Genomic DNA, 26,110 nt, shown 5'->3' with positions numbered 1-26,110 from the left:
TGATAAGCATCTTTTAATTATAACATTGGTACCCAGCGGGGCACATAAAAGACTGAGGCGGCCTAAGCCCCACTTTGGCTGTGTGAGCCAGGTAATAAAGGACTTATTCACCCTCTGCAGGGTGACCTGTGAGTCAGGAGCGGTGATGGCACCGCTCTGACCCTCCCCTCCTGCTGCCCGTGAGGAGCATTTCCAGGTGAAGCACGAGCAGGTGATGGGAAGAGCCAGCTCAGAGTCATCAAAAGCAAATTGTGCCCGTCGGTTTCCGTGATGAAGGGGTTGGCTCTGGGCATGAGGGAGAGAGGGCGGGCAGGGCCTGACGTGGCTTTTCCAGGGAATTTCTGGCTGCCTCATTCCTGGAAGTGACCAAGGCCAGCTTGGACGGGGCTGGGATGGTGGAAGGTGTCCCTGCCTGTGGGATTTGCAGTGAGATGATCCCTAAGGTCCCTTCCAACCCAAACCATTACATGATTCTGTTTCGTCTCAATTTCTGCATTCCAGACTTGCCCCTCCCCTCATCCCCAGCTGGTTTTTGGAGGTCCCTCCCAACCCAAACCATTCTACAATTCCATGGTTCTGCCCCGACTTCTGTGCGGTTTTTGTCACAGTCTCCCATAGAAGCCTTGGGGTTAAACTGGTGGAGGCTTGGACTGGGTGGATGAAAAATGTGGGGGTGAAAAAGCGGCTGATTCTGGTGCTGCTGCTGCTTAACGCCTTCATTAAAACCCTGGATAATGGGATGGACTTGGAAAATCCTCAAATTGGGGTGAGGAACTGGGATGGGGGAACTGGGATGGGGGAACTGGGATGGGAGGGCTGGTGAAAAGCAGCTTGAGAGAGAAACTGGACCAAATCAGACCAGGAAGTGAGGGCTGAGCTGGCCCTTGGTCTGTGGGCTCTGAGTCACCGTGCTGGAAACTGGGAAAAGGTTGGGAAGAAAATCCCTAATAAAAAAAGGGCTCTCCCAAGGTAAATTTCACAGGGAAGTGGTTTTTTATTTGGCTAGGATTAGACACGAGAAAAGTAAATTGTTGTGGTGAAGAAAACGAGGATGAATTTCCTTTTTTTCCTTCCCAGCTCTCCGTGGTGGTTGTGTGAGGACACACCCGGGCGATGCCCAGGCAACACAAAGAAATTAAATTCTTTATTTTCATGCCCTTTGCGGGAGGCTTTTCTGGCAAAGTGAGGAGAAGGAGCAGGTTACCCGTGTGCCTGCACCTTCCTGCAGGAGCGGAAAGGCATCCCCGGCATGCACAGCCACGCCTCCCGTGCCGGGCCACGCGCTCATTATCATAATGAACATGCAAATGAGGATGCCCTCCCCGTGCACTGCTCCCGTTCGGGGGATGAAGGTGCTGGCACGGCCGCAGAGCAGATGTTGGTGCCCGGATCTGCCCGCCCCGAGCTCCCGGGGTGGGTAAAGCACGGTGGGGAGGATTTTCCACCTTCCAGCCTGGAGAAACCCCTGCGGGCAGAGCTGAAACCCTCCCCTGTGAGCCCTGACTCCGATTTAAATGTACGAGTTTCCTCGGGAGAGTTTGAATGGCTTTCAAAACCTTATTGTAACATCGGTGGGCAAAAAAGAGAGGAACCGAGGGTTTGCTAAATAATTTTCAACTTTATTCTTGAATACACGAGGGGGAGAGAAAGCTGCAGGAGTCTGTGATGCTCCTGCCCTCACAGTGGTTCCTTTTTTCCTTGCAAAGGAAAATTCTGGAGCTGCTTCCAAACAACCTCGAAGGTGGAGCCCCGGAGAGCAGATCCCTGGCGGTTCCTCCGTGTCCTCAGAAGGTGGAACCCCCTCTGCTGCTCCCCAGGGAGAACCAAAGCCCGGCAGGGGAGGACACCCCGAATTTAAAGTGTCAGTGCTGGGGCCAAGCAGGGGATCCCCAAATGTGATGTGCAAAGAGCAGCGGCGAGCCCAGAGCGGCGCTGGGAGCATCCCTTGGGCCGGGGGCCAATCCCCCCAGCCCAGCCAGGAGCGGGGAGGGGTCCCTGGGCTCAGTTCTTCACGCAGAGAGGCACCAGCGTGACCTGCTTCTGCTGCTGGTGGCCGGGGTGAGGTGGCAGGGGGACAACGGGTGGGCAGCGGCGCTGGGCGGGCCGGGGGCAGCAGGGCACGGGCCGGGGGCAGCAGGGCACGGGCCGGGGGCAGCAGGGCACGGGCCGGGGGCAGCGCTGGATGCAGGGGCAGCGATGCTGCAGCGGCAGGGGCTGCAGGACCACCGGGGGCTCCTCATCGTGCTCCGGACACTGCTCCACTCGCCTGCGGGGCTTCCCGCACGAGTCGGGCTGCGGGCACGGCGGGCACGGGCGGTGCTGCTCCAGCGGCCGGCGGTGGATCTTCACGGGCGGGGGGCACACGGGGGGCACCGGGCTCACCTCCACCCGCCGCCGGGGCTTACAGCTCTGCGGGGCTGGGCAGCAGGAGGGCCGGGGCGGGCACAGCTCGCTGGAGTGGCAGCTCTGGCTGGAGCCCTCGGTGTCGTGGCTGAGGCTGCCGGGGTTGGGGCAGATCTCGGGGGGGCTGGGGCAGATCTCGGGGGTGTCGTGGCAGTGCCCGGCGGAGCTGGGCCATGTCTGGCCCTTGTGGTCGCAGCCCGAGCGGTGCTGGCACAGGTCGTGGTCGGTGCCGCCTTTCTGCTGGAGCATCCTGGGGCAGAGATCACAGAACCGGGGAGTTATTGAGGGTGGGAAAGAATTCCAGGGTCATCCAGTCCAGCCCGTGGTGGAACAACATCGCCCAGCTCAGAGCACTCAGTGCCACGTCCAGGAATTCCTCGGGCACCTCCAGGGATGGAGATTCCAAACATCCCTGGGCAGCCCCTGCCAAGCCCTGACGCCCTTTCCAGCAGGAAATTCCTCCGAGTCCAACCCCAGCCTGCCCTGGCACAGCTTCTCTCCTCCTGTCCCTGTTCCCTGGGAGCAGAGCCCGACCCCGCGCCTGTCAGGGACTTGTGCAGAGCCCGAAATTCCCCCTGAGCCTCTTTTTCTCCAAGCTGAGCCCCCCCAGTTCCCTCGGAGCTGCTTCTCCCATGACTCACAAATCCTTTGAGGGTGACCAAGCCCTTGGGCATAAACAGCCTGGGAAAAAACAAACAAAACACCGACGCCTTGGTGTTTTTTTTTTTTTTTTGGATGCTATTTCCAAGGGGAAACTGAGGAATCTGAGAGAATCCAACTCACCCTGCGAGCAGAAACCTGGGCGGGCCGGGGGCAGCAGGGCACGGGCCGGGGGCAGCAGGGCACGGGCCGGGGGCAGCGCTGGATGCAGGGGCAGCGATGCTGCAGCGGCAGGGGCTGCAGGACCACCGGGGGCTCCTCATCGTGCTCCGGACACTGCTCCACTCGCCTGCGGGGCTTCCCGCACGAGTCGGGCTGCGGGCACGGCGGGCACGGGCGGTGCTGCTCCAGCGGCCGGCGGTGGATCTTCACGGGCGGGGGGCACACGGGGGGCACCGGGCTCACCTCCACCCGCCGCCGGGGCTTACAGCTCTGCGGGGCTGGGCAGCAGGAGGGCCGGGGCGGGCACAGCTCGCTGGAGTGGCAGCTCTGGCTGGAGCCCTCGGTGTCGTGGCTGAGGCTGCCGGGGTTGGGGCAGATCTCGGGGGGGCTGGGGCAGATCTCGGGGGTGTCGTGGCAGTGCCCGGCGGAGCTGGGCCATGTCTGGCCCTTGTGGTCGCAGCCCGAGCGGTGCTGGCACAGGTCGTGGTCGGTGCCGCCTTTCTGCTGGAGCATCCTGGGGCAGAGATCACAGAACGGGGGAGTTATTGAAGGTGGGAAAGAATTCCAGGGTCATCCAGTCCAGCCCGTGGTGGAACAACATCGCCCAGCTCAGAGCACTCAGTGCCACGTCCAGGAATTCCTCGGGCACCTCCAGGGATGGAGATTCCAAACATCCCTGGGCAGCCCCTGCCAAGCCCTGACGCCCTTTCCAGCAGGAAATTCCTCCGAGTCCAACCCCAGCCTGCCCTGGCACAGCTTCTCTCCTCCTGTCCCTGTTCCCTGGGAGCAGAGCCCGACCCCGCGGCTGTCGGACTGAGCAGAGCCCGAAATTCCCCCTGAGCCTCTTTTTCTCCAAGCTGAGCCCCCCCAGTTCCCTCGGAGCTGCTTCTCCCATGACTCACAAATCCTTTGAGGGTGACCAAGCCCTTGGGCATAAACAGCCTGGGAAAAAACAAACAAAACACCGACGCCTTGGTGGTTTTTTTTTTTTTTTGGATGCTATTTCCAAGGGGAAACTGAGGAATCTGAGAGAATCCAACTCACCCTGCGAGCAGAAACGGACGGGCTGAGCAGGGAGTCGGAGTCCTGAGGACAGAGCCGGGGCTGAAAGCTTTTATATGCGGCCGAGCTGTGCCGGGAATGAGGCACGTCCTGGGAATGAATAGCTGAGCTCTGAGGCCGCTGCCGTGTGTGTGTTTTGTTCCTGGAGCTCGCTGTCGGGTTAATCAGCCGCAATTAGCGCCTGCCCCGGTGTGACCAGCGCTCTGCAGAGGCAGTGCCATTATGTCATTAGTCCTGGCCGTGCTCGGATGGGCTCCTGCCCCGCGTTAGTCAGACGGGATCCCGGGATGCGGATACCTGGCATGCCGGGATGCTGAGTGATGCGCCCAGAAGCGGACTCTGCTGGCGGTGGGAAAACCACAGAAAGGCCCAGGAGTGCTTCCAGAGGAAGGGGAGGGAATCCAGGGTGGCCCCAGCACCGCGAGGAGCAGCGGGTGATGCTGCTGTGTGTGACTGGGAGATGGGAATCCGGGATTCCTACAGGCACCGGGCACGGGGGGCGAGCGGCAGGCTGGGGATGGGATATTTGGAGGTTTATTCCCTGATTTAAATGGATTAATTCTCTCCCGAGTGCAGAGCACCTTGGCTACGGCGAGGAAAATCCTTTTATGTGTGGAAAGTCTGGAATGGGGACACCAGAAGAGCGATGACCTCACTCAGAAACAATTCCAGGCTCTGCCAAGAACCGTGTCCACCTTTCTGGCATTTTTGCTTTGATTCTCGCTCCGTGGAGCTGCTCCAGTTTGCATTTCTGTGGCCGAGACAATTTTTAAGTACCAGGAAAATTCCTCTCCCAGGAGCCCCCGGGGCTCCAAAGGCATTTCCATGTGGAGTAAGGGATGCTCGGAGCTCTGTCCAGTGGAATTTGGGTTTGAATCACAGAGAAAAGCATCTGCAGAATTCGGGGGTGTGACTCCAGGGCTGTGCTGGCACCTGACAGGGCTCTGCTGTAATTTATTCCGTAGCTACAGGAGAAGTGGAATTGCCTGGCAGGAAGCCACGGGATTTGTGTGGAAAGATGAAAAGACCTCGGGATCTGTTAGGGCCGAGCAGGATTTTAGGTTTAGAACTCATTGCCAGGGTCCCAAGTTTATGCTGGGTTTGGATTCTTTCTTTACATTAGAAGAGGAGTTTTGGAGCCACTTCCCAAGGATTTCACAAATCCCCAAGTGTGAATATTGAATTTCTGATCTGGTCTCTTAAAGTTTCCCATATTTTAATAGAATCCAGAGAAAATTACTCAGCGTTTCTGGATCCTTTAGGCTGGACCTAAATCTGATCAGCCTGGGCTAGCGGGAGGTGTCCCTGTCCATGGCAGAGGTGGGACTGGATGAGATTTAAAGTCCCTTCCAACCTGAACGACCCTGGTCTATTTAATAATTTAAACCCCTCCTTTAAAGCTCAACAAATTCTCTGGAAGATTGCTATTAGGAAAAAAAGACCTCCAGCTCTGGCTTTAGGACCACAGAGATGCTTTGGTTGCAAACTGGATCTCAAATCAGCAGGAGAAAGATGGAATTAAACTGATGCTCCTCTTGCTGAGGTGACATTTTTCACTTGCAAGTCCCATTTTCCCCCAAGGAGTTCACTGGGTACACTGGGGGCGTTGTCACAGAATGCCAAATATGCAAAATTAATTACATTAATCAATTAGGTAAATGCTAAACACATCCCACACTACTGTTTAAGGGATAAAGAGAAATGAATAAACATAACCCAGGAATCTGCAGGGTCAGAAGTCACAAATTTTATTGTCTTTCATGGCTAATTGGGGATTACAGAAGGAGAAGGGAGAAGGAGACAGCACCGAACACCCCATCACCAAGAGGGGAAGGAAGAGCAGCGCCAGAAACTCGCTGGGCAGCGGCTTCAGGGCACAGCCAAGGGACTAAAGGCAGCAAAAAGAAGTTCTACGTGTCCAAGCACAGCAGGAGGAGCGTTTGGGCTGGGATCCGTGTCCACATCCATGTCCACATCCGTGTCCGAGCCGGGGACCCGCCGGGCGGGCTCAGTTGCCGCAGCAGCTGCTGCCGCAGCAGCCGCTGTTGTTGCTGCGGATGGTGTAGCAGCAGGACATGGGCATGCAGCAGGACTGCATGGGCATGCAGCAGGGCCTGCAGCACTGCATGGAGCTGCAGCACATCGGGGTCTTGCAGCAGCTGGGGGTGCTGTAGCAGCACACGGAGTAGTTATTTCCGCCACCGCAGCATCCGTTGGGCATCTTGGTGATGGGAGTGGAGGCGGAGCTGGAAGGAGCAGAGAGAGGCTGTGAGTGGGAGCAGCAGGTTTGGGATTTGGGGTGAATTCAAGGCTCTGGTCATTCATTCACCTTTGGGGGTTCTAGGAGAGCAAACCCACGGGTGTCCTGTTTGTAAATTGTGGCTGCAGTTCTGGGTTTCTCCCGTGGTGCAGGGGCCCAACGACTCATTCTGGGGCACCCCTGGTGTCTTAGGAACCCAGCACTGAGCTTTCACTCTGGGCCCTTCTGGAATATTCTCCGTGACCCTCCCCTGCATGGCCCTGTTGATCCCCCAGAGCCTCCCCGAACATTCCCAGCTCATCCCCGTAACTCCTCGTGCAAAGTCCATAAAACCCTGACAACCAAGCCCCATCCCAGACCCCCAGCAATACTTGGATCTGCTATAAACAGCAGATATCCAAATTTTGGATATCCAAAATTCCCTTTTGGGAGGCAAAGGAAGGGTTAGAAGTTCTCACTTACCCTGCTGAAGAGTGAGGAGAGGTGAAGGGAGGAGAAGACGAGCGAATGAAGCGAGCTGGGCCCGGAGCCCTTTTATACTCCCGGCCATCCTTCCTCCTGGAAGTGAGACAGCCATTGACCATTCCAGCTTCCCTGTTTATCCATCCAAACCCATATTTTTTAGCCATAGGTGTCTCCTGGAATTTGCATTTTGCCTCATTACTGATGATCACCACGCTTCTTCTGCCTCGTCATGGTTTAGCCTGGAGATAATCAAAGGGCTGCCGTGAATTTGGATGAATTTGCCCTCCCCACAACCTTGCGAGGGAGCCAAAAAATGCGGCCTCGTATCTGCTGGACGGAGATGCTCTGGGACTGACTCAGCAGCAGCTGGTGCTGAATCAGTGCGGGAGCCCAAACCCAACCCCGGTGTCGTGCCGGTCATTCCGTCAGAATGGCGTTTGCAGCAAATTGGGAAAATGTCAGGAAAATGGGGGTGTTTGCTCCTGATGACTGGACATGCACATGAGGAGGGAGCCAAGAGTGTTTGGGATGTCTGGGGCTCAGTCACCCGCACGTGACTCCATGCAAATCCGTTGTGGGATGATTTGGGTTGGAAAGGACCTTAAAGATCATCCAATTCCACCCTGCTGCTGTGGGCAGGGACATGTCCAGGCTGCTCAGAGCTCCATCCAGCCTGTCCTTGGACACTTCCAGGTTTGGGAAGTTCTCGCTTCATTTATTCATTTTTATTAGTAGTAGTATTTTTATGAATATTTCAGTTAAAAGGTTAAGGGGCAGCTCTGCCTGTGCAAGAGGCAACACGAGGGATGGTGACCCTGGAACTGGGTGTGGAGCATCCCAAATCAACATTTCCCTCCTGCAGCCTCCCCTGGCATCCAGCTGGAGTCCAGGAATCCTGGAATTCTGGCCCTGAGCAGGGATGGAGGGGTCTTGAGTTGGTGCAGGACCCTCTGAGGGTGTTGGAAGGGGAGGGAGCCCAGAATGAACCAAAAATGGGAAGATTGAGGTGGAAGAGATGGGCCCAGCACAGAAACTGCTCCTCACTGGGCTGGTGGAGCTGAGTGGGAGGCAGGGACTCAGGAAGAGACTTTGTTGAGGTGAAACCATTTCTGTGAGGGACAGAGGAAGGGAGAGACAACAACGTAGGGCAGAGCCTTGGGCAGCTGAACCCTGGCAGGAGCACCAGGGAGGAATTTTGGGAGGAATTTTTTCAGAGTCTGAAATTGCAGCTCTCAGTCGAGGACCTTGCCACATTATCCTGAAAGCTGCCTAATGAGAGGATGGTGGATCCTGCCTGGCCAGTTCCCTGCTACTGCCTGACATCCTCAGGGATCCCGGGGCTGCTCAGGAGAGGGGTCGGCCCAGGTGAGCTGGGACCAACCCTGGGAATGGTGACAAGGACCTTGCTTCGCTCTCTGTGCAGTGCAAAGGGAGCACATTGAGATTTTAGAGTGTTTCATCCCTGCAGGAAATGCCAGCAGCTCCTTTCCAGGCTTCCCTGGCATGAGAGCAGTTCCTGGAGTGAAACATGGGAGAAGCAATGTGGTAATTGTGACTTCTGCGTGAAGGGCAGGAGAACGCGCGCGGCATTTCCTTCCTGGTGGGAGAGACAAACGCACCTGGACTGATCCATTTATTAATTTACAAGGAATTAATGAGGCAGAAGCAAAGGGATGCACTCCATTGTGCCTTCTGAGGGACATTTTCCATTGGCAGCTGTGAGAAGGGAGATGGAGGTGGGCATTTCCCACCCTGGATGGTCGTGTCCAGCTCCTGGTGGAACCAAATTGCCTAAATCATTTTTGGGGAGTGGGGTGTGGATCACAGTGCAAACAAGGGACTGAAGCGGGGTGGAAACAGAGTCAGAAAAAGGCATTAAATGCATCAAAAGGATGACATGCAGAACTTTCATGTTTTGGTAGAACCCCTACCGACCCTTGAAGGCAGCAGAGGTTCCTCAGCCTTTGTTTTACAACTTCAGCTCCGTGTCTGGTAACTCGGTGTGTCAGACTGTCTGCAGGGACTGGCTGTGGGTCCTGAGGCAGATTTTGGCTGTCTGGGATGTGCCTGTGTCAGACTCTTCCTGAAAACATTCCTGTTTTTTGTGAGTTGTTTTCATAGACTGGTTTGGGTTGGAAGGGATCTTAAAAATCCATTTAGTCCACCCCTTGCCATGGGCAGGAACATCTTCTACTATCGGTTTGGGTTGGAAGGGACCTTAAAAATCCATCTAGTCCACCCCTTGCCATGGGCAGGAACATCTACTATCCAGGTGGCTCCAAGTCCTGTCCAACCTGGTCTTGGGCACCCAGGGATGGCACAACCAGAAATTCCCTGGAAAACCTGTGCCAGGTCCTCACCACCCTCACAGTGAATGAGTTCTTCCCAATATTTGGCCTCAATTTCCCCTCTGTCAGTCTGACCCCACTCCCCCTTGTCCTGTCACTGCAGTTCCTGATGAAAAGTCCCTCTCCGGCTTCTCTGGAGCCACTTCCCTCTGTCAGTCTGACCCCACTCCCCCTTGTCCTGTCACTGCAGTTCCTGATGAAAAGTCCCTCTCCAGCTTCTCTGGAGCCACTCCATATCCTGGAAGGTGCTGCGAGATCTCCACTCAACCATTTTTTCTCCTATTCTCTTTCTAGTCCTCTGCTATTTTATACAAAGAGGGAAAATATCACTCCCAGAGGTGTCAGAAACTCCAGTTTTAATTAATTTACATCATAGATGCCCTGATTTTATTTGAGTGAATACCTTGGAGACAGGAGAATCCCAACACTGGGAAAAAAACACCAGGAAAAGGCGAAAGGCGCGGCAAAACCCTCTGGATCCACCAGCAAACAAACAACTCAACACCAGGAGGTTGCAGGGTCACAAACTACAGATTTTATTGGTTTTTTCCAGAAAGATTGAAGCAAAACAGTGATGAAAAGAGTGAAACATCCCACGCACCAAGAGGAGAACGAAGAGCAGCGCCAGCGCTCACAGGAGAAACTCGCTGGGCGGCGGCTTCAGGGCACATCACACGCAGGAGGTGAGGGAAGGCAGGAGAAGAAGAGGAGTTCTACAGCTTCTAAGCACAGGAGGAGGAGCGTTTGGGGTGTTATCCATATCCAAATCCGTATCCAAGAGGGAACAAGCCGGGTGGGTTTAGCTGCTGCCGCAGCAGCCGCTGCTGCTGCTGCTGCCACAGCAGCCGCTGTTGTTGCTGCTGATGGTGTAGCAGCAGGGCATGGACATGCAGCAGGACTGCATGGGCATGCAGCAGGGCATGCAGCAAGGGCTGCAGCAGGATGATGGTGTAGCAGCAAGGCATGCAGCAGGACTGCATGGGCATGCAGCAGGGCATGCAGCAGGGGCTGCAGCAGGGGCTGCAGCACTGCATGGAGCTGCAGCACATTGGCTTCTTGCAGGTCTTGGGGCTGCTGTAGCAGCACATGGTGTAGCTACTTCCGCCACCGCAGCATCCGTTGGGCATCTTGGTGATGGGAGTGGAGGCGAAGCTGGAAGGGAAAGAGAGAGTTGGTCTTTTTCTCTGCTTCAATCTCCCAGAGGCTGAGGCAGCTTAAAGCATTCTTATCCCCAAATCCATCCCAAACTGGCCAGGGATGTGCCTGGTGTCCTGAATCCCAGGACAGCCTCCTGTGCTTCTGGCATTATGTCCAACACTGGTTCTGCCAGAGAGAATCCACCTGGGCACAGCCCAAAACCAATCTCTGGTCCCCAAAACCAATCTGAGATCCCAAATCTTCTGCAGTCCAGTCCCAAACCAAACAGCCCAGAAAATGCTGGAGAAGCCTACGGAAAGAGAGTCCCAAAGTAAAGACAAGTAGCAAAGTCCAACTTACCCTGCTGAGCAGTGGAGGGAGGAGAGGAGAAGTCGAGATGATCGAATGAAGACCCCTGGGATGGGGAGTCTTTTATACGCTCCAAAGCCTCTTCCCCTGGAAATGAGGCATCCCTTGGCAATTCCGACCCCCTGGATCACCCGGTGTATCCCCTCACGTGTCTTCCGGTGTTTAATCTCTGCCTCTTTCTGTTTGCTCACCACCTCAATTGTGTCCCATAATTACTCCTCCAGAGGAACAACAGATGCAAATTTTCTAATGGATTTGCGTTAATGGCGCCGGGAGGGAGGGAGCTCTGAGGTATTCCCATCCCTTCCCAAGGAATGACCTTGGGACACAGGGACACTTAACAATGTGCCTGGGGGAGCCAGGTGCTGAAGCAGTGGGACAACCACGCCTGGAACTTGGAGTTGTCATTGCTCATGTGTCCCCTCTGCCCTTGGCCGGGATCTCTGGGGGCCGGTGGGTGGAAATTTTTGGTCAATGGGAATCCTTTTTTTCCTGCCTCTATAGTCAAAGTTTAGGCTGAAATTTCCCCTTTCTCACTCTTGCTCTTGGGCCTCCCTTCAGGGTGCTGGGTCCTCACACTCCCTGTTTTGTAATTTTTGTTCTATTATTAAGATTTTTTAAATGTTCATTCATGGAATGGATGGGTTGAGTCTAAACAAAGTGGCTTTCAAGGCAGCAGTGCACACGGGAGGGTTTTTCCCTGTGTTGGTTCCACACATCCCATTTTTTGAGATTATCCCAAAGGTTTCTGGGACTGAGGAGACTTGTGGTGATCACATTTGAGTGTTCACATGAGGAACTGTGGCCACATGCAGAGCAGGGACAGCTTCACGTTAGAAGATGTTGATGGTGTTTCCATGTGATGAGAGGGGCCTCTGGTAAAAGACGGGAATTCCAGGATGCTGAGGCAGCACCAATTCCAGGCAAAAAGAGGCTGCCATCACATCCAGGAGACTCTGACTGTGAGGCTGACGTGGTGGCAGGTGATCCCTGGTGACTGGGACAGGATCTGCCTTTCCAGGATGTGACCATGATCTCTTGTGACGTCGGGTGTCCCCTCTGGAATTGTCCCCAGGGGAACATTGTTTTGGTCACTCAATAATAACCAAGAGTCGCCTGCAGGAAGCAACGTCCTCCTTGTGTAAACCCTCAAACATCTCCCTTGAATCAATCATTCATCACATTTTTATCGGGTTTTATTGCTGTCCTGTTGGCCAAGATGATCTTGGTATTGTAGTCATAGAAATACGGAATGATTTGGGTTGGAAGAAACCCCAAAATCATCCAGTCCAACCCTCCTGGATGGGGAGGGACACCTTCCACTATCCCAGGTTGCTTCAAGCCCCATCCAGCCTGGCCTTGGACACATCCAGGGATGAGGCACCCATGGAATATCCCATGCCAGGGCATTGCTACCCTCACATGGAAGGATTTCTTCCCAATATCCCATCTAAACCTGTCTCTTCTCCAGGCTGAGCCATCCCACCACTGTCAGTATTTAGAGCATTTTCCCTGCGGTTCAATGCCATTTAACCTGCGCTTGGGTCAGAAATAACATTCCCACAAAGTTTCTTTTATAGGCCATGCCCCATCCTGTGATGTTTTTGGAAACTTCCATGGTGGTTCTGTGAGTTTGAGACCCAGGAAAAGATTCATAAATTTGAGAATTTATGAATCTTTTCCTGCAGCTTTTCCAGTGAAGGGTAAGGCCACGTTGGATGAAGCTCTGGTCTAGCTGCAGGTGTCCCTGTCCATGGCAGGGGTGTTGGAACGAGGTGGTTTTTGACTCCCCTTCCAAGCCAACCCATCCCATGATTCTCTGATTCAAAGATGGAATGAATATTCACAAGATTCCCTAAAGAGAAAGCACTTTATTGAGTATTCTGATCTGGGATATCCGTCTGTCTAATTTACAATAATAAAAACCCTCCTGAGGACCCAAGCAATGTTTTCAGAGAGTCAAACACGTAGAGAAGATGATTTTAATGCAGATGTCGTGTGTGAAGGTTGGAGGAAGCAAATCAAGCCAGAGCTCCGGGCATTTTCTCCAGACCTGCAATTCCGAGCTGAGTCCTGCATATTAATAGCAAAGAAAGTCCCAGGCAGGGAGGGAAGGTATCATTGACTCACGGGTTTGCTATTTCAGGAATGAGGCTTTTAGGTTGGATGCCAACCCTGGGTTTCATTCTCGGCTTGGAATGCGCGGGGGAAACGCTGTGCTCCCGTAAAAATTCAAGGATTCAGGGGGGTTTCTAAGCTTTTCTTTTTGGAAGATGGTGGTGGGAAGAAGATGCTGCCTGCTGTCCAGTGAGTAGTGAACTCCTCCTGGTACCTCTTGGAACACCCCTTTGGAGGTAAGGGGTGAGCTCCTGTGCACCTCACAGCTGTCCACAACTTCCTCCCGAGGGGCAGCTCCCGTCTCAGTGCTGGGACCAGGGCCAGGATCTGAGGGAATGGCTGGAGCTGTGCCAGGGAAGGTCTAGGTTGGATATTTCTGGAAAGTTCTTCTCCCAGAGGGTGGTGGGGCATTGCCCAGGCTCCCCAGGGAATGGGCACAGCCTCAAGGCTGCCAGAACTCCAGGAGCATTTGGGTAATGCTCTTGGGGACAGGGTGGGATTTTGGGGTGTCTGTCGGGGGGCAGGAGATGGGCTCCATGATCCTGGTGGACCCTTTCCAAGTCAGGATATTCAGGGGGGTCTCTGATTAATGGTTTGCTGTGTTTTCAGACGGTGCAGTTATGCCTCAATCAGCCCTTGCCCTTTGAGTTTTAATTACTTCAACTTTCCGTTCTGTAGTAAATTCTGAGCTGAGGTGAATGCTCAGGAGGTGCAAGGAGGAATCAAGGAATGGTTTGGGCTGGAAAGGACTTTAAAGCTCATCCCATTCCTCCCCTTGCCATGAGACACCTCCCACTATCCCAGGCTGCTCCAACCTGGCCTTGGACACTTCCAGAGATCCAGGGGCACCCACAGCTCCTCTGGGCACCCATTCCAGAGGATCAGGAATGCTCCACTTGCTTCAGATGTGACCTAATTTGTGCCAAGAGCCTGGACAGCTCTTTGTGTCCCCACTGGGGCACACCCAGGACCTTGGCCAAAGGCACAGATGGTGGCGGAATGAGGACAAACTCTGGGCAAAGTGACAAATACTGGGCAAGGTGACAAGAACTGGGCAAGGTGATAAATCCTGGGCAAAGTGACAAATTCTGGGCAAGGTGACAAATTAAGGGCAAAGCCGTGTAAGAACAACCACAAGACCAAATGTTGTGTTTTGCTTAATGCTAAGTTTTATTGTCTACAAGTCAAGAGAGGAAATGAAGAGTGGTCACATTGACACCAAAGGTTTCCCAAAAACCAAGAGGAGAATTAACACCCCACTAATATCTAATGCCTTATACAATGAGCGGTAAACTCAGGCAGTCAATAATTAAAGACCATCGATAACTAAAGGACAGAAAGAAGCAACAGCTTAAGCTTGGAAAGAAGAAGAAAATCTCTATGAATTGGCTCCATCACCATGAGAACTGGAGGCAAATGAGCAGCTTTTCAGCTCCTTGTGCCCATTCTCTGAGCCAGCTGGGTTAGCTCAGCAGGTCTTCTTGAGGCTGGCGCAGCACTGCTGGATGGGGATGCAGGGGGTGCAGTACTTCCTCACGGGGGTGCAGCAAACCATCACGGGCTTCTTCACCACGCAGGAGCAGCAGGACAGGGACCCGCAGGGGCTGCAGCAGGGCCGTGGGACACAGCACACGGACTTCTGGCACACCTTGGTGCAGCACACAGACTGGCACGGGTCACAGCAGGACTGGCACGGGTCACAGCAAGGCTTCTGGCATGGGTCACAGCAAGTCTGGCACGGGTCACAGCAGGTCTGGCACGGGTCACAGCAAGGCTTCTGGCATGGGTCACAGCAAGTCTGGCACGGGTCACAGCAGGTCTGGCACGGGTCACAGCAAGGCTTCTGGCTGGCATGGATCACAGCGGGACTCGCAGGGGTCGCAGCAGGACTGGCACGGGTCACAGCAAGGCTTCTGGCACGGATCACAGCAGGACTGGCACGGGTCACAGCAAGGCTTCTGGCACGGGTCACAGCAGGACTGGCAGGGGTCACAGCAGGACTGGCACGGGTCACAGCAGGGCTTCTGGCAGGGGCTGCAGCACACAGTCTTGCAGGGGGTGCAGCACCTAGTCTTGCATGGGCTGCAGCACACGGGCTTGCAGGGGCTGCAACACACAGTCTTGCATGGGCTACAGCACACAGTCTTGCAGGGAGTGCAGCACACGGTCTTGCTCTTCACGACAGAGCAGCATCCCGTGGAACAGCATCCAGTGGAGCACATGGTGTTGGGAGAGGAGTGAAGGGTGGCCGGAGCGAGGACCTGGAACACAAAGGACTTTGAGATTCAATCCATCTTTCCACACTGCCCCGGCCCTCATCCCACCCCGTTCCTATTTCTTTTCTTGAGTTGGAAACCCAAGATCCTTGCAGGAATCGAACCAACTGTTGCTCTGTTGCAGAGATATTTGAACTCTCCTGGGAGCTGCCCACACTGTGCTCATCCAAGATGTTCCCTCTCTGAATTTCCACCCCGAGCAACTCATTTTCCACTGTGCTCTATCCATCTTTTCCAAGAGTCAACAGATCAACAGTCTCAGAAACATCTGGATTTCAGAGAGAACTGTAGCTCATGGAACCCCATAACACTAAAACCATGGAATTGCAAAACCTTGGAAGCGTAAACCCATGGAATCACAAAGACATAGAACCAAAGAACATTTTGGATCGGAAGGCACCTTTGAAGGTCCATCCAGCCCAACACCCTGCAGAGATCAGACACAACAACTCAGCCTCAATTCATCGCTTGCCCAAAGCCAAATGAGAACCAAGCATCCCTGGTAGGGAGCACTCACCGTTCTTGTTCTTGCTGAGAGCAGAAGCTGTGTGAGGAGCAGAGGCACCTGGAGACCTTTTATTCAGGTCGGAGTTGTCCTGCCGGACATGAGGTACCCCCCAGCAATCCGTGATTTACGCACTAAGCCTGTACTTATTCACCCAATGGGCCTTCATGTGTTTAGTCTTTGCCTCGTGGCTTTTGACCAACCCTTCAATTTTGGGTTATTATCAATTTGTTGTGTGAATTTTTTACAATTTTTTAATGTCGACTTAATTCTTGTGGGACGCTCAAAGGCGTTGTTTCTGCTCGCTTTGCATATGGTAAGGCTGCTGCATGGAGATGATTAATTGACATAAAAATCCTAATTAAGATTGAGATGCAGTGGATTCCAGAGGCGTGCAGAAGCTTCTGGACGTCAGTTGCTCCTTGATATGATTTTTAAAATAGAATTCCAGGAAGTGCAATTCCATGGTTCCGTGCTTTGTGTCTGAATGCAGAAATGGTGGAGTCCAAAGTCCTTCTCCGGGGCCACCAGAAGGGCAAACCCAGAAAGTTCTTGACGTCCCATCCCTCATCGAACCTCTGCATGGGAAAACATCTAGGAATAGAATCATGGAACATCCCAGGCTGGAAGGGACCCACAGGGGCCATCCAGACCAACTCCTGGCCCTGCACCCAAAAATTCCAGCCCGTGCCCGAGGTCATTGTCCAAACTATCCTTGAGCTCTCTCAGGCTCAAGGCCTTGCCAATATCAGACATTTTCACTGCAAATTAATTGTGGAAATTCAGAATTGGTTTCTGGTCAAATCGGAGCCTGCATTTTTCCAATTCCTCTTTGGCGCATTTAAACAAAAGCAAAATGCAAAAACGCTCTGGAAGTTTTGCATTCTGTTTATGCTGGGCATAACTTGATCTGCAAAATTCCTATTCAATTCTTTCCAGATTCCAAGATGCCCTGGAGTAATGGAAGAGCCACCCACGGATGTTGATTCTGGAAAAACTCCGTGCTCAGCTCCCAGTCACCCGCTGGCAGCGATTAGTGCTGATGCTAATGATCATGTTGTGATCAGCCATTAATGACGGATGTTAATATCTATTTTGCATAAAAGCTCCGTGTGATGTCCTGAGCATCTCGAGGATCTCAAATTAAACCACGACTTTATTAAAAAATGATCTCTCTCCGTCAGGGGAAATGTTTGGTGTCTGAGGTCACCCACAGGGGTGGAAACGGGGGCTGAGCACCGAAGGACCCCCTGCATTCCTGGAGACGCTTCACTTCTTCTGGCGTGAGGGAGGAGAGATTTAGAGTGTGTTTGCTCATTGAATTCTGGATGTTGAGGACACTTTGGGCCACCAGAACCTTCTGTTTGGTTCCTGGTGACACCAATCCTCGGTTTCCCCTCAGTTCGGCTCTTGATGTTTGGCCACGTCACAATTTGAGGAGCTGGTCCTTCGAGGAATTCACAGGACCGTGGAGTCACCACTTCTCCAGGCAAGGCCATCCCAAGGTCAACGTTCCTGTTCCCTTGGAGCTTAATTTCCTATTGGCTTCAGCTTGTTAATGACCTTGAGCAGGGCGCCGCCCATTATCTCCTAATTAGTGATTGACATTCGAACCCGGCTGGGCCCCCGCGGCTCTGGGAGATCTGCAGGGGATTCCAGAGCCTCCAGAGAAACTCCAGCATTAGAAATGTGGGACTTCCTGAGCAGGGAGGTGGCGGAAGAGAGTTTGGCCAAAACAAGGCCTTTTTATGTTGACTTTGTACGGATTTGGTGCATGGGTTCATCCACTGAGCCAAAAAACCCCCATTGTTGCAGTTGGATGTGAACACCAGAGGAGTTTAAAGCTCTGTGAGGTGGATTCATAGATCCAACAGTGATTTCAGAGAGGAAAATATTCAAATTAGGGCCATAAAAATGTCGAATTATATTTTGCTTTGAGTGAAAGGACTGTGCAGGCTCTGAAAGATGCCCAGAGGAGCAGAGCGCTGTTTGTTTGGATTGGAGATCCAGGAAGGCAATCCTGAGGCAAATTCCTCACCGTTAATCCCTGGGGGTTTCCTCACAGTTTGTCCAGGTTGTGGAATCCACTGTGTTCTTAGCAGAGCAGAAATGTCCCTTCAGGCCACCTGGAGAAGAGGATTTCTCTTGCCAAATATTTGTGGTTCTTTGAGGCCTCCCCACCTTCCCAGGGAACAATTTCTTCCTTATATCCCACCTTAAACTCCTTTCCATCACTCTGAAATAATTTCCCTGTGTCCTGTCCCTGCAGTTCATGAGGAAAAGTCCCTCTCCAGCTTCCCTGGAGCCTCTGCAGATCCTGGAGGGGCTCTGGGGTCTCCACAGACTCAACATTCCCAACATTCACAGCCTGGTCCAGGGGGAAAGGTTCTCTTATCAACTTTATGGCCTTCTCCAGATTTGGAAAAGGAAATAAAACGTGCCATGGTCAGTCATGGAGGAGAAAGCTGGAAGCTGGGGCAGCACAGGGCAGTGAAAGTTTCTGCTTGAAGACCAAACCACTGCTATGGCCGTGAAACCTCACTAACTCAATTCCCACCTGCAGGCAGGGCAGGAATGAGTAAGAAAATCATTTTTTCAGGCTCCTGTGAGGCTGAGCCACCTCTTAGCAAGGGCAAGAACCCCCAGGCAGGTGAATCATTCATTGGTCTCTGTCCCGACCTCAACTTTTCCTTTTTAACCCATTCCTCTCTAATGAGCATTTTCTCCAGAACCTATAAATAACTAATTCCAATTGCTTATTGACCAAGTGGTCATTTAGTGGCTATTGCAGCACTCAGCTCATTCCAGGCTGTTTCCCATGCCACGGATGGGTGATGAGGGATGAATCACACTGGGGAAACCTTCACTTATTTTACACTGCAGAAACTGGTTAATTGAGGCTGTTCCATGTTCCAAATCCTGCAGGATTTGATTTTATTTCGGTTCCAAAAATAGCAGTGGCTCTGAAAGCAGAAACACGTGGGGAAAACATGAACACACAGGTAAGGTGGAAACCTGAACCCAAACAGCTGCTGAGCCTAGGGCAAGGATTTGTTTCCCCCAGCAATTCACCCCACAAGCTCCTCCCAGCCCTGCAGGAATTTTCCATGTATTTAATGTTTTCTTGGCATTCCTCCAGCTCCAGGGATTAAATTATGATTCCAAACCCACAGGAAAACTGAGGTGCCACCACACCAGCATGGAATCCCAGAGAAATCCCAGAGAAAGAGGTCCCAGTCTACCAAATCCAACCTGTGCCTGATCCCCAACTTGTCACCCAGCCCAGGGCACTGAGTGCCACCTCCAGGCCTTCCTCGGACACCTCCAGGGATGGCTACTCCAAACTTCCCCGGGCAGCTCTTTCCAAGGCCTGACCATCTTTTCCAGGAGGAAATTCCTCCTGATGTTCCACCGAGCCTCCTTTCCTGCCAGCTGACCCCCACCAGGAGTTGTCCAGACCCTTCTGCTGCCCCAGCCCCTTCCCCAGCTCCCTTCCCTTCTCTGCCACACTCCAGCCCCTCAATGCCCCTCTGGCCCACCGACCCAGCCCATTTAATGGAGCAGTGACTGAAAACATCCGGGACTGTTCGGTTGGCTTGAAACACCATTTTTATTGTCTTGCTGGAGGACAAAGCAGCAAAGCAAGAAGCGAACCATTCCCAGCGTTGGCAGAGGAAAGATAAACAGATCAGAGCTCCTTAAACCGAGAGGTTTCATCCTAAAACTGCACCACCTCTGGCAGTTTCAGAAGGTTTTTCTTGGAGAGAAGTGACAAAGCTGCAGAGCCACAAGCACTGGGACGAGCTGGAAGCTGCGGGTGAGGAGCGAGCTGGTGCATTCTGGTGCTGGATCCTGCCCTCAGTACTTGGGGTAGGACGGTGGCAGCTTGCAGATGTTCTTGGTGACCTGGGGGCAGACCGGGGGGCAGTAACGCTGCACTGGGGGGCAGCAGGGCTGCACGGGGGGGCAGTAACGCTGCACTGGAGGGTAGCAGGGCTGCACCGGGGGGCAGCAGGGCGTCACGTAGCTGAACTTCTGCACAGGCTGCCTCTGGATGGTGTAGTGGCACGAGGGCCTCGAGTGGCAGGAGCTGGATCCGTGGCAGGAGGAGCGGGATCCGTGGCAGGAGGACTCGTAGTCGTGGCAAGATCCGCGGGAGCACATCGTGCTGGAGTTCTGGCAAAGCTGTTTGGAGCAAGGGATCAATGTGGTGAGAGGAAGCTCTGGTTCTCTTGTTATATCCCCACTTTTCTTTTTAATAATATTTTTTCTTGATGTCTCCTGTGAACTGTTTCTCTCCTTTTTCCCCCTGCCTAATCCAGACCCAACACCCTCTCGATCCTGCCAGGTCTGCTTGGTGTGCTCTGGGAATTGGGGTGTGAAATCAGGTCCCTGTGAATCAGTTGGAGCCCCAGGAGCCCATCTGCCAAGCCCCAGCTCCAGCAGCATTTGTGTCACCCGAGGATCCCTCTGGGGGCTGCATCTTTCCCAGGATTCCCAGAAATCCTTGTCCTCCATCCGCCATTTCCCATCCCTCCCTCCCTCAGCATACACAGGAGGCACTTCCCTAAATCCCAGCTGCCACGAGATCCATAAAAACCTCTCGTGGAGGTTTAAAGAACAGAAATGGTGACGTTGATCTTACCCTCTTCAGCTGCAGCGAGAAGTTTCTGGAAGCAAAGGCGAGCGACTGCGGAGGACGGGGCTGAGGGACCTTTTATCCTCTCCCGAGGTTATTTGGGGTGTGAGGCACCTCCTCACGATGACACCTTAATTAATTCTGCACTCAATCCCGCAGATGTTTGCACTTCCCCTGATTTTAGGTGTTCCCTCCTTGACGCACCGGGCCCCGTCCCGCTGGTGATTCCTACGGCAGGGATTTCGGAAGGGCAGCTCTCTCCCATTTCCTGGAGACTGACACTGATGTGACGGGCGTTAATTAGGGATGAGGGACACCCGGGATTGCATCAGGCACAGAAAAGTCTCAGAAACGCTGACTCTTGGGTTTGGTCTCCCGTTGGGTGCAGGTGACAGCTCAGGGTTTTAATTCCCCTGTTGTTGAGTGCCAAGAGGAAATGGGATTACCGCCTGCAATTCCTAGGGATGGCACAACGCCGGAAAATCCGTCGGGATCTCCTCAGCTCCCTGGGCTGGCAAGAAATAAAATGTTCCTGATTCTTCACGTGTCCCTCAGCTTGGCAGATGACTGGGATGATCCCATCAGGTTGTTCCACGTGAATCACAGGTTATTAAAGAGAAAAACATCTGACCCTGAGCTCTGTATGAGGTTTGAAGACATTAAATTTTCCTATTCCTTGGTTTCTCATTCCTTCTGCAATCCCTCACATTTTTTTCACCTGACCTCACCAAAGGATTCAGAGGAGAAGAGCTGAAGCTTGAGCAAATACTGGGTTTTGTCACTCCTGGTGGAAGTTTGGGCACTAAAGCTGGATTTTTGGCCCTGTTTGACTCAGTTTGAAGTGCAAGGAAATGAAACTCCTCAGCCTGGGAAAATGTTGCCCATTAGAGCAATTCACTGACTGGGAAGGGAAAATCTCCCAAACTGGGGTGTCCCACAGCTGTTCCCAATGGTAAAGGCAGCCAGTTCCTCATGGGGAGTTTTGTGGAGCAAGGGAGGATGGCAGGAATTCCTCAGGGACATTCGGTGACTCAGGTGAGGGTCCCTCAGCAGCCACCCAGGTGACAAAGTAGGAGCTTGTGTGGCAGTTCTCCTTTCGTCCACATTGATGCTCTCCAAAATCTTTCTACCTCCTCAAGAGCCTTCCAAAACCGCCCAAAAAACATCTCTGAACCTTTCAAATTCAAGGCCTGTTCGGTAAAACGGGATCCCAGAAGAGTTCCCATCATCCCTTGTTCACATTTCTTTCACAGGATTTTGGGCCTTCTGTTTGTGGAGGCTCAGAGGCTTTCAAATATTTGAAAATTTATATCCAAGGTCTGAAATAGAGCTCGGAGTAAGTTATTGCATACTGAGAAGGAGCAATGTGGCCTACTTATTCCCCTTCCATTTAATTTCCTGGAATCACTGAGATGGAAAAGCCCCCTGAGATCATCGAGTCCAATCTTTAACCATCTCCCCCTTTTCTTCACTGATTTCCATTCATTCCCAAATGAACGTGGGAATTATTTGCCACCAAATTCTGGGATACTTTGGAAATACAAAGATATTTGATTTGGAAACCTCTGAAAAAATTACCCCAAAAAAAAAAAAAATCAAGGAAAATGAGAATAAAGGAATTCAAAGGCAACGAGGTTCTCATGAATCAGATTTATTGTTTCCCACACCCAGATGAGTCTGAAACAGAAGTGCAAGACAGAGAAAGATTCCCAACAAATAACTACACCCTGAATAATTAGAAAAGGACATTTCCCGAATAATTAGCAAGAATGACACCATAAATGTTAATTAGGGGAGCATTTCGTCCCCACATGGCGAAGACCCAGGGGTTTCAGCGTGGACGAGACAAGCCGAGGTCGGGGTGTCCAAGGGAGGAGCCGGCGGCTCCGGCTTCGGGGGCTGGATCCTGTTCAGTACTTGGTGCACGCCGGCGGAAGGTTCCAGATGTTCTTGGTGTACTGGGGGCAGTAGGGCACCTGGGGACAGCAGGGGACCTGGGGACAGCAGGGGGCAGGGGGACAGTAGCGCTGCACGGGGGGACAGCAGGGGACAGGGGGACAGTAGCGCTGCACGGGGGGACAGCAGGGCATCACGTAGGTGCATTTCTGCACCGGCTGCCTCTGGATGTAGCGGCAGGAGGGCTCGGGCTCGTGGCAGGAGGAGCGGGATCTGTGGCAGGAGAACCAGGATCTGTGGCAGGAGGAGCGGGATCCGTGGCAGGAGGAGCGGGATCCGTGGCAGGAGGACTCGTAGTCGTGGCAAGATCCGCGGGAGCACATCGTGCTGGAGTTCTGGCAGAGTTGGAGGGAAGAGAGAGATGGTCAGGCTGGGACAGCTGCCCCCTCCTTGGCTCTTCTTTGGGACTGGGATGGGAAATGTTGTTTCCCTCTGTTTTGGGATGTTCAGGACATGGTGACCCTTCCTTTTGGAGGACACTCCGTGATGGTGTGGCTCTGATGGGAATTTCCCTCCCAAGATGCTCCTGTTGGCTTTTCAAGGTAGAATTTCCTTCTAAAACTGCTCTGACTTGTCTGAGCTCTCTCTGCCTCCATCTCCTGTCAGTCTGGGAGTGAATTACCTTGCTGGCTCCCAAAGACTCCCTGTCTTTGCAGATTTGCTCCTTCAATTGCCCCTTGTTTCCTGCCATCCCACCCGTGAGAAAACCAAGCACTCCTTGTGCCTGTTCAGATACCCAGCCATCAAAAAAAAGGAATTTCTGAGACAAAGGCAAGGTCTAAACACGGAACTCTATGAACTTCTGCTGCTCAAGAGTCGATAAATCAACACAATCCAACTCACCCTTGGCAGGAGCAAGAGGAAGAGCTCAGGGAGCTGATGCTGAGTGAAGGATGGACAGGGGATGCTGGACTTTTATATCTCCCAAAGGGTTGTCCTGGGAATTAGACACCTCATGGCGATGCTGACACAAAACCTCATATTCATATTTATCTCTGTGTCTCATTTTTAGCATTTCCGACTTGACGCAGTCAGGAGAAAAACCAACGATGACTTTTTCCTCAGCACTTTAATAAGTGAGGAATTTCCCAATCTGCTTAGAAGGGAATTTTGGAGGCAGTTGCATATTCCCGTGGCAAAAATGAACCTATCCCTGGAGTTATTAAGTGATTTGTCGTTGGGCAACCGGGATTGCATCAACTCCGGAGGGTTGACTCCTTCCCCGTGTGCTGCCCCTCGTTCTCCATGGCAGAGTCACATTTTGATTGATAGGTTTTTTTCCCCTGACACAAGGCACTGTAATTAAGAGCCACAACTCCCAAGAACTTCATTAGAGGGAGGTCCTGGTGACTACCTGGGACCCAACGCCTCTACTCTGGAGGTGACGCCAGAACAACATCCCCAATTTCAATTTTTTCCATTCCGTTTCCCACCCATCAGCTGTTTTTTTGTTTGTGCCACGATATTTTCCTGTTCGCGCTCCTCCTGGATGGAGGGGGTTTCAAATCCTCACCGGCAGGGTTGGTGTGAGGATTTTACCTGTTGCCAACCCCAGATTTCTGGAGGGTCCTCTTTCATTTAAGCAGTTTTGTAATTTTTGTTCTTTCCTCCATTTCACTCTTTGGTCCCAAGTTTCTCTCAGAGCAGCCCAAGGTTTTAGGACAATAAAATGGGTGATTTCCCTTTCCTGTGACTTTTATCCAGGTGAGAGCCACAGGAACAACTCAGGGGTCGGGGAATGAGATGATCTTTAGGGTCCCTCCCCACCCAAACTATTTTACAATTCTATGAATCTTTTTATTTTATTTGTCAGGCTGTGGTTCAGAAACCCAAAAGATTTTAGGAAAATCTTTAAGAGCTTAGGAAAATCTGAAGTCTTCTGGAAGCTGCTGTGATGTAGAAATGCTTCATCTGGGTGGATTAAACTCCTTTTTGGGGGAAGCTCTTGAGTCAAATCTCCGTCAGGCAGGAGGAATCCATGGAATCAGGGAATCATGGAGTGACTTGGGTTGGAAGGGACATTAAAGAACATCTCATTCAACTCTCAGGGTTATTAACTCAAGCTGAGTCTGGCTGCTGAGTTCTTGGGGAAGCTGATGCAGCCACAGAGCCTGTTCTGGAACCAGTGTCTCAGCTGGACTGGGAGATAAGGAAAGTCTGAGGTTGTCAAAAGCCCAGAGAGATTTCACATTTATTTTAAGTGCCTGCAATTGTCACTGAAAACAGTAATTTGGAGCTCAGTGAAAGATGGAGGGCTAGGAAAAGCCACGAGGTGCTTATTTGCATTTATTAGACACCTCAAAATGTTTGTGTCTCTGAGTCAGAGGGACAAATGAAATGTGAGGAGCTGCTGAGGAGGGGACTCAGTTCCCTTCAGTGGAATCCTGGAATGGCCTGGATAGGGAGAGACATTAAAGATCGCCAGTGCCACCCCTGCTGTGGCAGGGACACCTCCCACCGTCCCAGGGTGCTCCAAACCCCGTCCAGCCTGGCCTCGGAAACTTCCAAGCATCCATGGAATCACCTGTGCCACCCTCCCAAGATATAAATGTATAAATACCTATTCTGTGTATCAATACGTGAATTAATAGGGTGCAGGTGAGTTCCCTGAGCCTTCAGCTGCTCCAGGAATGACTCTGGAATCGCTGGCTTTGATTATTTTGAATTTTTAGGGGCATTTTGTGAACAGCATGAGGGGAAAAGAGGGAGAAGTGGTGACTAAGAAGTCAGAGGTAACAATTATTCTGAAGAAAAAACATCGTAGAATAAACAGACCATGAACTTCTTTTACTTTTGGAAATCAAATTTTATTGTTTTAGAGGCTGTCAGATGGGTGAAAAGCAGCAGGAATCATTCCCAGCTTCATGGGAAGCAACCTGAGCTGGGTCTTGCATGCCGAGCAAATTAAACCAAATTAGAGCAAAACCAGGAGCCCAATTCTAATCACAGATGAGGAACTCGAGGGTCAAATTAAAAATGGGAATAAAGAGCCACCGATTGAAGCTTCAGGCATGGAGAGCATCCAAGGCAGGAGCGATCCAGGGTGCCCTCAGTACTTGGGGTAGGACGGTGGCAGCTTGCAGATGTTCTTGGTGACCTGGGGGCAGACCGGGGGGCAGTAACGCTGCACTGGGGGGCAGCAGGGCTGCACGGGGGGGCAGTAACGCTGCACTGGAGGGTAGCAGGGCTGCACTGAAGGGTAGCAGGGCTGCACCGGGGCGCAGCAGGGCGTCACGTAGCTGAACTTCTGCACAGGCTGCCTCTGGATGGTGTAGTGGCATGAGGCGCCCGAGTCGTGGCAGGAGGAGCGGGACTCATGGCACGAGGTCTCGTGGCTGTGGCAGGATCTGCGGGAGCACATCGTCCTGGAGAGGTGGCAGAGCTGGAGGGAAGAGAGGAACGGTCACGGCCCACACCAGCTTATAGACATTTGTTCTGGGATTCCCCATGTTCTTCCTAATTTCCAGTTCTTCAGGGGTGAGAAAGCGGGGTCAGTGTTGTTGGGAGATGCTTTAATCCCTCACTAAACCCAGAAACTTTTCGGATGGGACTTGATTTCCAGAGAAAAATTGGTCCTAACATGAATTTCCCATGAGCAGCTCCAGATCCTCTGGTTCCTCCTGCTTGGAAACCTCCAAGCCCCTTTTCCACAAAACCCTCTGTCTGTATTTTCTACCCTTTCTGTTATTCTGGTTTGCTTTGAGCCTCTGCTCAAAGCCTTGATTGTAATTTGTTTTAATAATTTGCTGT

General features: G+C 52.4%; 5 protein-coding genes across 5 annotated transcripts; all 5 read right to left on the bottom strand.

Moving 5' to 3' along the window:
• Nucleotides 1-6,295: 6,295 nt before the first annotated feature.
• LOC120501893 (keratin-associated protein 4-11-like) lies at nucleotides 6,296-6,508 on the bottom strand. The gene has a single exon (XM_039708671.1). It carries the CDS (start codon nucleotides 6,506-6,508, stop codon nucleotides 6,296-6,298), a length of 213 nt encoding a protein of 70 aa, XP_039564605.1.
• A 7,944-nt stretch (nucleotides 6,509-14,452) lies between these two features.
• On the bottom strand, nucleotides 14,453-15,206 carry LOC120501904 (keratin-associated protein 5-1-like). The gene is given in 2 exon segments (XM_039708682.1): nucleotides 14,453-14,833; nucleotides 14,835-15,206. Coding segments are annotated over 2 exon segments (753 nt in total).
• A 4,417-nt stretch (nucleotides 15,207-19,623) lies between these two features.
• On the bottom strand, nucleotides 19,624-19,929 carry LOC120501889 (small proline-rich protein 2E-like). Its single transcript, XM_039708666.1, has one exon. The coding sequence runs from the start codon at nucleotides 19,927-19,929 to the stop codon at nucleotides 19,624-19,626; it is 306 nt and encodes a 101-aa protein (XP_039564600.1).
• A 2,385-nt stretch (nucleotides 19,930-22,314) lies between these two features.
• On the bottom strand, nucleotides 22,315-22,683 carry LOC120501858 (putative small proline-rich protein 5). The gene has a single exon (XM_039708622.1). The coding sequence runs from the start codon at nucleotides 22,681-22,683 to the stop codon at nucleotides 22,315-22,317; it is 369 nt and encodes a 122-aa protein (XP_039564556.1).
• Nucleotides 22,684-25,409: 2,726 nt separating this feature from the next.
• LOC120501860 (putative small proline-rich protein 5) lies at nucleotides 25,410-25,721 on the bottom strand. Its single transcript, XM_039708624.1, has one exon. It carries the CDS (start codon nucleotides 25,719-25,721, stop codon nucleotides 25,410-25,412), a length of 312 nt encoding a protein of 103 aa, XP_039564558.1.
• Nucleotides 25,722-26,110: the final 389 nt, after the last annotated feature.

Source organism: Passer montanus, unplaced genomic scaffold, assembly GCF_014805655.1.
Source record: "Passer montanus isolate IOZ18808 unplaced genomic scaffold, ASM1480565v1 scaffold209, whole genome shotgun sequence".
In the NCBI taxonomy this organism is placed as follows: Eukaryota; Metazoa; Chordata; class Aves; order Passeriformes; family Passeridae; genus Passer; species Passer montanus.
This window is presented reverse-complemented; position numbering and strand designations above follow the sequence as displayed.